A 12,658-nucleotide genomic window follows, 5' to 3' on the forward strand; every position below is an offset into this window, starting at 1 on the left:
TGTATATCAAAATTGACATGTGACATCAGCCATTATACAAGGTGCTATATGCGAGTAATGCATGTATATGTTAATCAATGTTGATGAGGTAAGGAGTATGCAGTGGAGAAGTATTTAATTTGTATCTATCATTTATAGGATTTACTAGTTTTTTTCTAGCTATGATTAAATCAAATCCGTTCAGATTTTGTTTGAACAAGACAACCAAGGTTCCCGAAAATTATACCAAATTTCGTGTGAAGACATATAACCCAAAACAAACAAAAGTTTGTTTTGTTTCCTACGAATGTATTAAAAGTTAGGACAATTTGAAGACGTGCTTCGTTGAAGAGGTGAAAGACAGTCGCAGTAAGTGGAAGCAAATGCATCGACCTATGATCAGTAACTGACAGGTGCCTAATGCATCCCTTTAAATCAAGAAGCATACTGTGAGGAACAATATATAAGTACACATTTTAACTGTAGAACTAAGACGCATTAGAACACTGTGGACTCTTAACCATAAACGTCTGAAGAAGAACGTGTAATATGCACGATGTATTATATATATTTGAGTACCTTAGAAAACTAATAAGTACTGTTTAAACTTACCCTGCCGCTAAATGACTAGGAAGGTTAAAATTTTCAAGCTATTAACACAGGTTTAGTAAAATAATTGTCTAGTATAAGTACATGTAATACGAATAGATAAGCGGTACGGTAACGTTGATATAGGATCTTACATGAGTGTACATTTAAAAAAGATTTCATGAAACGAGTATAAGAAGTTTTTGTTAACGCTCGTAAAACTTAAAACTTCGAAGCGAGTTTCATAAAATCTCATATGAAATGAACTCAAATTTAAGTTACGTTCCATCAAAACAAAAACCTACAAAACAAAGAATTTCACGTCAAAACATCTTCCGAAAATCCAGCGAAGGACGCCATTTTCTCCCGCTGTCCTCGTAATCCAGACGCCATTAATCTTTCCCTGACGTTAATTTGTTTCTAAACGACGTCACAATGAATTTGCTAGCAAATGAAAATCGCTCCAGGTCATATTACACTAGTGAAATACGCAAAAAAGTTGCACGGACGAAATCACTGGATATCAAGCGGATTATGTTATAAATATCAATTATGGACCTTTGTTGAGGTCCATATGGTGTTATATCACCCGAGTAGACTAAAAAATGAGGTAATTATTTAAAATTTTTCAAGGGTGATATAACACTATATGGAACGAATCTAAGGTCCTTAATTTTTTAAATTATATCTGATAATTATTTTAATTGTTTGCTTCGTGCAAGGTAATATTGAAACGCATGGAAAATGACTCGAATACATCTTCCCGAAGAACTCGACCTCGGAGTATATATTGTGACGTCACAATTGCAATATCGACTTGGGGGTGACGTCACAATAGGGAAGACTGACTTTGTGGTTCTTAAAGTGGAAACATCGAGTCAATACGCTTTCTAAAAATGGAAACATCGAGTCGATATGCTAAATATCACCCTCCACATGACAGTGTATCAGCCTATGAGAGTGGCGGAAAATCGATGTTTATCTAATATAACGTGTTATCTAACATTTCCTTTGTAATATCGAATATCTAACGTTCCTACGAATTAAACCCGTTGTGACTTAAGTACATAATGAATAGCAACTTTTGATAATGCACATTAAAATATAAAATGTAAATTCAATGCATGCTACGGAAGTAGAGCGTTTTACTTTCTTAGTGTGATTATGATTTGAAGTTGTTTCTTAAAGTTATATGTTCCGTATTTTCATACTCACGTATCAAGAAGAGCTTTTCATATGCCATTCACAACAAAAAGTTACCAACATGTTGAGAATAACAAAAACATTTACATAGTGTTATTAGTAAATGTAAAATGACATATGCAGATATGTTTTCACTTAAATATGCATAAAGCGTAAAACAAGAACTTATATGGTGCAAAAAATATGTGCTAGAACTAATGCTTATAGGCCATCATATATTTTTTCACAGCTTTATTCATCACACTTTATGGATAACACTAGACTACTGGAGACAGAATAGTATAACAAAATGTACGATCAGTTACGGCACATATAACTGGAAGATTGACATAAAAACATAGTAGTATTTTACTCCTGAGAACTTTACCTACATAAGGAATGTGGCGTATCCCTCAGGGTCAATCACTCAAGTCATTTGGTAAATGGTTTTGATTTAATCCAATGACGATTACAGTGTATTGCATTCCTGCCCACAAAGGGTCCGTGGCACTTAAACAAATAAACATTAAAAGCCACCCAATCTAGGTTCTAATCCCTGGTGGTTTTGTTGTCTGGACATTCACTGACCATTCACTGACCATACACATCTCTACCTTAAGTAGTTCTATTAGACACATAATTGACTAAATAAACCCAGTACACATTGACCTACTGCTATGTAAAGAGGATCTTACGATGTTTGCTATTAAATAACAGCTATTAACTTTAAATTTCTCAAAGAAACATTTGAATAAAAGTCAATCTTATCTCACATATCTTCAGGTTATTTTCATTTGCTATTTCGGAATTTTATAATCAAATGATTGTTTCTCATGGGAACGATAGTGGCGATAGGATCAATGAGCTATGGAAAGAGAGTCTATTAAAAATCATTGGTATTTAAACGCTTTAGATCTTGTCTTTACTTCCATTTACATGTAGCTGTAGATGGAGTAAGGATACTTTATGGATTTATTTTAATCATCTTATCATATTGACCATGGAAATATACTTATAAATCTCAACAATTTCTTGGTTAGGGTTGGTTACTGAATGCCTCTCTATAATTTTAATTGAAGGAAAGGTCTAATATAGCTATTACCTATTGCCCAATACTAATTGTAATCTTAGAATTAAATAAAACTAAAACTAAATTGAACATTTTAGTCGACAGATAAAGTACTGAACAAATGGTCTGTAGTCTATTAGAGTTGGAAAGGAAATCGAAGTTCACACAATCTTGTTTTACTTTTAGGTATGGCTATAATAGAATAAAGATGTAAATTTTACACTCAATGTCGTGATATATTTGGATACGATTCTAATTTGAGAACCTGATTAACTTTCTATTTTATTTTGACAATCATAACAAGGGATGCAGATCTTCATGAACCATTTGAACCTTTTCAGCATTTTGCGATGTTTCTGTGATTAAGACTAATATGTTGCTATTTTATTGAATTACTGAATTTCTGCTAAAAGATAAAAGCTGCTTTGAAAAAATATTGTTAGTGTATTATTTGAATTTGTCGCAAGCTCAACACAATTTGAAAAGAAAAATGGTCAACCACTTTTACGAAAACTTTTCTTTGCGGACAAATAATACCAATTGTAATATATGCATTAGAAAAGGCATCGCAATGATTTTCAGTGTGAGTTATACAATGCATCATTATTGAACAAAAAAATGTTTTAAAGGTTTTCCTTCATCGTATAATTTTACAATCTAAATAATATTTGTAAGGTCAGCGGTATAATAAAATTAATCTTATTTACTTTAATGTTCATAATTTACAAAGTACATTGGCTTGTCGATAAAATATATTGATCTTTTTTCACCTTACATCACGTTATGGACCTTCGCAACACGAGTCTATAATGGCCCACTACAAACTAATCTTGACAAAAGTTTGTGTATCTGTGTTTCTTTTGATGACAGCGCCTGATTACATCTATTGACGGTGTTTCTATGTTCTACCACACGTGTTACCTCCAGTGCTCGTCCAATCCAGGTATAGATGTAGGCGGTGTGTAATATCGGAGATAGATTCACGCTGAGAATTTATAAGTCGGCACTGTAAATTTACACCGATTTGTTCGAGGATAAATATTAATACTACATACATTATAATTGTGTTTATGATAATCAAATAACCCGCAATAGCCGACAATCGATTAGTTAATACAGTGTTATTGTCACCCAATACTAGGCTACAATTGTTTTGTCAGCTGTTGCAGCGATGTAAGGGGAATTATCGCTCTATGATAATAATCCGGGAGAAACAGATGGAGATACAATTATACATATCTATTATGTTATTTTGGATAGTGTATTTCAAACACTTAATCACAAAGAGGTATAATTTAAATTATACAAACTGTTTCTATATATATACCAGGTTACTCGAATTAATCGCGTTGCCAAATGTTACGTTATTAACGGCCCCCATAACGAGATCGGATGTTCCATTGGTATTTATCAGATCAGAATGTATATCTTTATAGGTAGAACATCAGTGGCTATATATCACACGGGTAATCAAGATCCTTTAAATGTTTTATTTGCTGTTGTTCGCTTTATTAATTATCCATTACCTGATAACCTTGTAGACCACAATCTGTACTCTTATCAAGTTATCAAGTTCTTTAATGGACCAACGATTGGTCTTCACAATAGACGATGTATTTGATTGAGGACAATGTTATCCGGTAACAAAGGGTGGAAGTTAATCACGTAATTATAGGTATATTACTGTTCCATATGGTGTCTACAGATAAGATAAACTGTTGATATATAGTGCACTGTTATGTCATTCAGTACATTTCGCTGTTCTTAGAAATACATGGAATTGTTCTAAGATCCTTGATGACGAACAGCCAATTAAGCGTTACTGACGTTAAAGTAAACTCGAGGTTCGTAGTTTGACAAGCCAGTAAATTATAGAGGTATAGGGACCAGGCGTTACGAAATAGTTTCCGCTCCCATTTCACGTATTATTGTAAACAAATTTATACTTTATACTTTGCATTGGTCATTAAATGGACATTAAAATGCGATCTTATTAAAAACATTAAGCTGAAATAGTAGGTACAAATGTATTTCAGGAAAAGTCAAGGAACATCGCAATGAAACCTTGAAAGTATAACGAACTTTAATGGGTAGTGGTATGATATATTACTTCTATCAGAATGAGAGGAGTTGTAATAGCAACATGTTCAGGTAATCACATGGAATACACGTTATTTTACTATTCGCATTACATGCACCTTCAAAATAAATCTACTAATTTACTATGCGAATCATTGTGAAAAATGATATCGTATCCGAAGTTACTGTAAACAATCCTTCTTTCGTGTGCGATTTATTTTTGCGAATTTTGTGATCTAGGTACGTTCGCGAAAGTTAATTTCTTGCAATATTAAGATATAAGATATCTGAATTCAATTTTAAATCTGCAAAAATTAATCTATGTGAAAAGTTTTTGAAACTAAAATCGACGATTCAGTAGCCGCGAAAAATAGCTGGTTTATAGTAATCTGTAAAACAAAATAACACAATTGGATATTTCAGAATGCTACATAATTCTCAGAGGACAGACTCTGTATTAGTCTATCCGACTGCTTGATATGAGGCGTAGTAATGATATGAGGCGTAGTAATGATATCCAACACAAAGTAGTTTTATTTCATTTTCGTAATAAACATTTGCGTGTTGTTGCAATTAAAAACATAGCACCATTGCATTGTTACGATAGTATACAACTGTAATGGTGACGAGTGACATCTGTGATAAAGACAATCATGAAAAAGTTTTCATTGAATACTAATATTATATAATAATGGCTTCACGGAAGTGATATTGAGATAATTAAATAAAGAGGTGAGTGTTCTTGTTTGTTCTTAAATTTAAATTAATTCATTAAAATATAATGTAACAACAGCGTGAATTCACACTCGTGTTTTAAACATATTGATGTTACATGGCGAATTTTCACATTCTGGCTTATGTCAAACGAAAAAAAAACACACAAAAAAAAACAAAAAAAAAACACCGCTCACACAACAATTGATATGTGTTATAGAATGTTTCTAAAATATGTACAGTTTATGACACAAAGCATCAGATGTTCACTTGCTGAACATATTTCAATTAACATTTTAATTAACACAATATCTACTCCACATGAAATATAGGTATAAATCATTTTAGATACCCTGATTCACCAACTATATGGTATTTAATCATATAAGCAAAATTGCCATAAGATACATGAGAATAAAAATTACTTTATTATCTGAAATGTTTGACAACATATCATAGAAATATTATACTTGTCCATTACCAAGTTCTCTCTCAAGCATTTCGTATATAATGCACTGTAAACAGTTGGCCAGATGTTCAAGAAGGTCAGCAAATGAACGGGGTCAGAAAGGTCAGCAAATGATCATGTGCGGGGCCGCAAGGATTGAAAGATCAGTAATACATTATTCCGAGTATTTCAATAGTAGGAGATCAATAACCTCAAATATGTATCCTACCTATTACGAAATTGAACGGAATTATACAATGTACTTTGAAGAAGTAGAAAGAGTTTAATGGGATATTTATGCAATGGGGAAAGGCTAAACACAAATGTCTATGTTATTCGCCTTAACTTTCAATCTGTCAAAACTCAAAGTGATCACGTTATTGTTTTCGTATCAACTACAATAAAATAAACAATATGGTACAATGTGTTTCCAAGATTTAACATGTAGCAAGAGCTAAATCGGATTTTTACGGAATCTCTCTTTTTTGGCCTGAATTACCAATCTGTCAAAACTCAAAGTGATCACGTTATCGTAATCTCTACAACATAACTAGAAAAAATATCCCATTTCGAATCGAATTTGAGACGATTGCAAAAATAGGCCAACGAACACAGGAACGACGTGTAATTGCTGGTAGATAATCCAATGGACACCTATTTCTAAAGCTAATCTATTTCTTTTATCTATTTCTGAGAAGTTGACAGCACTTTTATCATAATTGGAATTGTTCTATATGACTAATTCTTATTATCAGAGAATATGTTATGGATATTCCTCTATCACTATCGTTTTATCATGAGTATAACTGATTGTCAAACAAAACACGATATTTCCGAATGTTTCATAATTTTCAGAGAATGGACGCTGCATTGGTCTATCTGACTGTTTGGGATATGTTTTATCATATCGTTAATTGCGTACACGGATGTTTGTCAATAAAATCGGCTATAAAGCATTGATTGCAAACAGGGTATAAGGGAGGTAAATCAAAATCTACTTTATTTTGTATGAGATCTAAATATTCCAGAGTTATTTCCCTTTTGTCTTTTCATGATTATAATAACAAATATAATAGAATGTCATAAATATTCGACGTAACTTATTAAAGTTATGACCAGTTAAATGAAAATGTTCACCTCTTTATTGACAATTATCACCGGTGTATTAAGAATTGTCATCTGTTTATCATTAACGGCAATTGTTTAACGCCGTATATGTATATAATCAAACCCATATTTATTTCTAACAACAACTATTTCTGACAATGGAATGGTAATACAAAAAATTGCCTTGAGCATTTGTAACAAAAAAAATTTAAATAATTGAATACTCGATGGAACAATAGGAAATGCAGCCAGAATACCGATAGATGTGAATTTTCCAAAACTAAGCAATAGTAACCGGGTTTAAAAGGAAATGATTAACGAAACAAACAATGAGACATGAATAATTTGTACTTAATTTTAGAACTGATACTATGTAATTGGCATCCTTACCTAGCTGTGCACCATATAACCATCACGTTTACAATAGGAAACATTGTAATTAGCTTACGTTCGTAGCAGATAAATAAATCAATTAACCAACAAAAGTTAGCTTTATTTCATTTTCACCTATTATTTTCAAGTTGTTGCACTAAAATACATAGCACCATTGTTTTGTTTTTTTTGGTTTGTTTAGTTTTACGTCCTATTAACAGCCAGGGTCATGTAAGGACGTGCCAGGTTTGTTGGTGGAGGAAAGCCGGAGTACCCGGAGAAAAACCACCGGCCAGCGGTCAGTACCTGGCAACTGCCCCACATGGGATTCGAACCCGCATCCCAGAGGTGGAGGGCTTGTGGTAATATGTCGGGACATCTTAACCACTCGGCCACCGCGGCCCCAGCACCATTGGTATTATACAACTGTACATATGATTGGTGATGAGTGATATCTGTAAGATAAAGACAATAATGAATATGACTTTTGTATGTTTTCATTGAATAATTACTGCATAAGAATGGCTGCACTGTAGTGAAATTGTGATTATTAAATCAGAAATTAAATATCTGTGAAAATACTTGTGAGTGCTCTTGTTGTTAATCTTAAACTCAGATAATTGATATATAACATTACAGTATATGGTAATCAATACTGTTTAAAACATTTCCATGTTACATTTACGAGGTTTTAGATTCAGGCTAACGTCATACAAAACAAAAATCACACTCACAAAACCATTAATATGTGTTACATAATGTTTCTTATATGTACAATTTATTAAACCAAACATCAGATGTTCACATGCTGTACACGTTTTAATTTACATTTATTAATTAAGGAGATATCTACTCCACACCACACATAATTATAAATCGTCAAAAATTCCCTGCTTCACAAACCTATATGTTCTTTAATCCTTTTTACGCAAAGTTGTTATCTAATATGAGGAAACAATATATGTTATTAAATGTAATGTTTGACAATATATCATGATTAGTGTATATATATGGTACGTATACTTGTCCATTTCATATTACATTACGTTCATAATTTCATTCTCTCTTCTCTCCCAAGTATTCCTTATATTGCATGATAAATAGCAGGCCAGACGTTAAGAAAGGTAAGAAAATATGCGGGATCGCAAGGATAGAAAACTCACCCACACATATTTATTTGTAGGATGTCAAGACTCATAACTTCACACATTATTCAGAGTATGTAAGCTATAGTCAAACAGTAGGAGGCCAATAACCTCAAATATATATCGCACCTATTACAAAACTGAACGAAATTATACCATGTGCTTTCAAGATGTAGAAAGAGTTTAATGGGATATTTATGCAATGGGGAAAATCTAAACATAAATGTCTATGTTTTTTCCCTTGAACTGTCAATCTGTCAAATTTTAAAGTGATCACTTTATTGTTTTCGAATTTGAGACGATTTCGAAACATAGGTTGGGGCCAACGAGTACAGGAACGACGTTAAATTACTGGTACATAAATCAATGAGAAATAGAAAAGAATGTCAATGTCTGAGAAACACTGTCACATATTGGTATTGTTTGGTTTGTTTAGGTTTACGTCCTATTTACAGCCATGGTCATGTGAGGACGTTCCAGGTTTGATGATGGAGGAAAAACCGGAGTACCCGGAGAAAACCCATCGAGAAGCGGTCAGTACCTAGCAACTGCCCCATGAACTCGCGACTGAGAGTTTGAGGGCTTGTGATAAAACATCGGAATGTCTTAACCACTCGGTCACCGCAAATATTGGTATTGTTTCATTTGACAAGTGCTTATTGTTAGGAATATATGATGGATTTTCATATATCTTATTAACTGAATGTATCTTCTTTTTCTGTGAGTTTCTGAGTCGTGCTGGGTATTTCTGCTTCCTTTGAATACTTGTCAAGTTTACAGCCGAGTCTTACTATAACTTTCTCTTCTGGCAGTTGTCTCCACTCAAATTTACCTTTGATGTCTTTGAAAACTTTCCGCATCGTTAGCTTAGCTTCAATAGTCACAGGGAATTGTAGCTGACTCCGGTTATAAGCCCTATCGATATAGTACCACCAGCCAGTGCTCATTGGAAGCTTACTTAAACCGTTGATGTTGTTAACAGTCCGGTTGTAGCCATATCCCCCAAACACATAGCGAAATATGTCTAAGGGAAAAGGTACACGAAATGGTGGAATGTCTCCAGACTTGTACTTGATACTTCGTGCCAGAGAGCGCTGAACAGCAGATTCGAACTGACGTGCCACAAGTGCGAGTTCCTCATAACTTACTTCGGGGTAGGAGAACAAGGTTTCGATATTTTTTGGCAATATTGACTGAGGTTCCCATGTAGACTCGGCGAGCTCGTAGTTTTCCCATTCCATAAGATACATGTACATCGTTTGAGTCTTGTTTTATGAAAATACACAAAAGGTGAATAATAAATATCGGATTTTAAATAAATGTTCATTTTATATGAGAAAATATGAAACATAATTCACGAGCGAAGTCATTTGATATCAGGCGGATTATATAAAAAATATATAAAAAAGGCATAATGGTTATGAAATAAGTTAAATGGCATGGTCATGATCACAGTAAATTGCTTTTGTTTTCTCTTGAGATTTCGTGTGTTCAAAGTACTGTATTTGAAACAATATAGGGGAATAAGTAATATTTTGGTGTACATCAGATATAAGATAATGAAAATTCTAATTGATAGTACATATGCTGTAATAACACTAACAATGCGGATTTAATGTTTTTACCTTTGAAAGTTTTCGTCCAATGATTCTCTTGAAATTGTGAACTTTCAGCCCGTAAGGTACAGTGGGGCGGCTTTTAGCCATCATCTGATCATACGTGTTATCAAAGTATCCCTCCCAGTTTGTTTGCCGATATTCTCGAAAGTTGTATCTAGAGACTTGTTTCGTGATCTTTTGTGATGACTTTTTCTGAAACATTCAAATGTGATAATTTTGTTATTGTTTTCATACTAAATCTGATTGGTCAATTATTGATACATACCTCTATAAAACGTCCGATAATGACGCAAAAACGAGGTTACTTGTAATGGGACGTTATAATTATAAGATTGCGTATAATTTTTTGAAGAAAAATTCCCTTGTTAATTAAACGGATTTTCTACCTTCAGCTCGTATGATAAAATAAATAGAATCATTGATATCACTACTTTTTTTATTTATTTTTTAATTTGATCGGGTTATGAAAAAAATGTTAACTTTGCAGACCGGAAGAATCCATCATAGAGATTAAAAACGTTTGCAAACCTTTCATTACGCGATGAAATGTTTACATCATGTCTCTGTATACTGTATACATCAGTATATCAAAGTAACATTCATATCAGAAAATAATTTTAGTAATATGAAAACAAATATATTTGCACATATTTACCTGTTTGGCCCTCATTTTATAACGTTGACTTATATATGACAACCGTTCTCCTATCTCCTATGTAATATCATCTATGTTGATCTAGCGAGGTTTGGCCGTGTTAGTATTATTTGACTGGGAAGTATATCTGCTTATATATAGAGCGAGTTATCTATACGTACATGTACGTCACAGCGACCCGTCTGAACATGTAAAATACAGTAAATCAGACTTCCCGTAATGTTTATATATAGAACTGCTGACTAGGCAGCCACTCACACAGGTATACCCCAGGTACATTAATCGGGAACCACTCGGGTCTTTCCGGTAACATAGAAGTTTTCCCGAGCTTGCCGGAAAGGCCCGAGTGTTTTTTTTGCAGCTGATTGACGTTACACAATACCTTAATGGGGACAACCTACGTCATCGGAAGGGATATCGGGCACACAAAAATAATGAAAAAACGCCCGCTTCAAGATGAAAATCGGCTGAAATTATGACATAAAAGCAATGCATCTTCTAAACCTATCGCGCGTCAAAGACAGTGTATTGTTAGAGACTCTGTGAAACTATAAGATATCGTCAAACTAGCTCAGATAATGCAAACACCTCGACACAATATTTTTCGACAGCAGGGATATCGGTCACATTTTATTCAATAAAACGTAACAAGTTGTAAAAAAAATAAATTTTGCTGCCACAAAACCGTCCCATTTACTAATATGTAATATATGACTATTGAAAGAAAATATTTCATTCATTATATCTTCTAGTGGAGAAACATAGACGGTGCTTAATTGTAAATTATGAAAGTGATATCGGTCACACTTAGAACTTTAGGGGTAACGGTCACATCCAAAATTACGAAAACTGAATATTACAGCATTGTACATGTAGTCGTTATTTACGCATTCATGCAACTCCAGTGGAAAAGCGCTAATACACTTTTATTGAATTTATCTGATCTTGAAAGATGACTTTTTAACCGATTATCAGCAAATGGTTGGCGAGCTATAAAAAACCTTTCCCCCATTGTCATCCATCCGTCTTTTGTTTCTGTTATTTCTCTGAAAGTACTGGAGGGGTTTCATATGTAGATCCAGTTATGTATAAAATATTTCGGGATCAATCAGAAATCGAGATGGGAAACAAGAAAACATCATTTGTTTCGATACAAATACATGTATTTGCCAGAGAGTATTAAGGATCTATTTTAAATTCCATGTTTAGAAAGTCATCTTTCTTGATTCTAATAGTTGAACTTGCTGCTATGGTTCAAATTCCACATGTGAGCATAGTTATGCATATTTCATATTGGGACCGATCCATTGACACAATGGCCAACTGGTAGTCATCTTTGGTTTTCATATAGGAGTTATTACCCATATTTATGTACTTAATGGACCTTTCTGGAATTTTATAAGTACTATATCTCTCTTTACCATTGTTGTGCATAATGCACAAATTAAAGCACGGTAGTCGACAACTTGAAGTTCGTTGCCATGTAGATATACAATTATCAAATATCTTGTTTGATATAGATATTTTGATATTCATTTATGTCATAGGGTTGTATTTATTAATGCTCATTTTTGGGACAGATAATATTACAAAATAATGAATATTTGGCTATCTTGGAAATTTTTGACTACCACGGTGCTTAATAGCATTCATATACATGTAGATATATTTACTTTTTCACTGCAACCCCACTATTTATAC

The 12,658-nt window shown here is 33.3% G+C and overlaps 1 protein-coding gene across 1 annotated transcript; it reads right to left on the bottom strand.

Moving 5' to 3' along the window:
• Positions 1-8,275: 8,275 nt before the first annotated feature.
• On the bottom strand, positions 8,276-11,078 carry LOC138329441 (uncharacterized). Its single transcript, XM_069276452.1, has 3 exons — positions 10,958-11,078; positions 10,309-10,494; positions 8,276-9,948 (listed from the first exon to the last, which is right to left on the bottom strand). The coding sequence occupies exons 1-3, from the start codon at positions 10,970-10,972 to the stop codon at positions 9,379-9,381; spliced, it is 771 nt and encodes a 256-aa protein (XP_069132553.1). The 5' UTR covers positions 10,973-11,078; the 3' UTR covers positions 8,276-9,378.
• Between the last annotated feature and the right edge of the window lie 1,580 nt (positions 11,079-12,658).

Source organism: Argopecten irradians, chromosome 8, assembly GCF_041381155.1.
Source record: "Argopecten irradians isolate NY chromosome 8, Ai_NY, whole genome shotgun sequence".
NCBI classification, from domain to species: domain Eukaryota; kingdom Metazoa; phylum Mollusca; class Bivalvia; order Pectinida; family Pectinidae; genus Argopecten; species Argopecten irradians.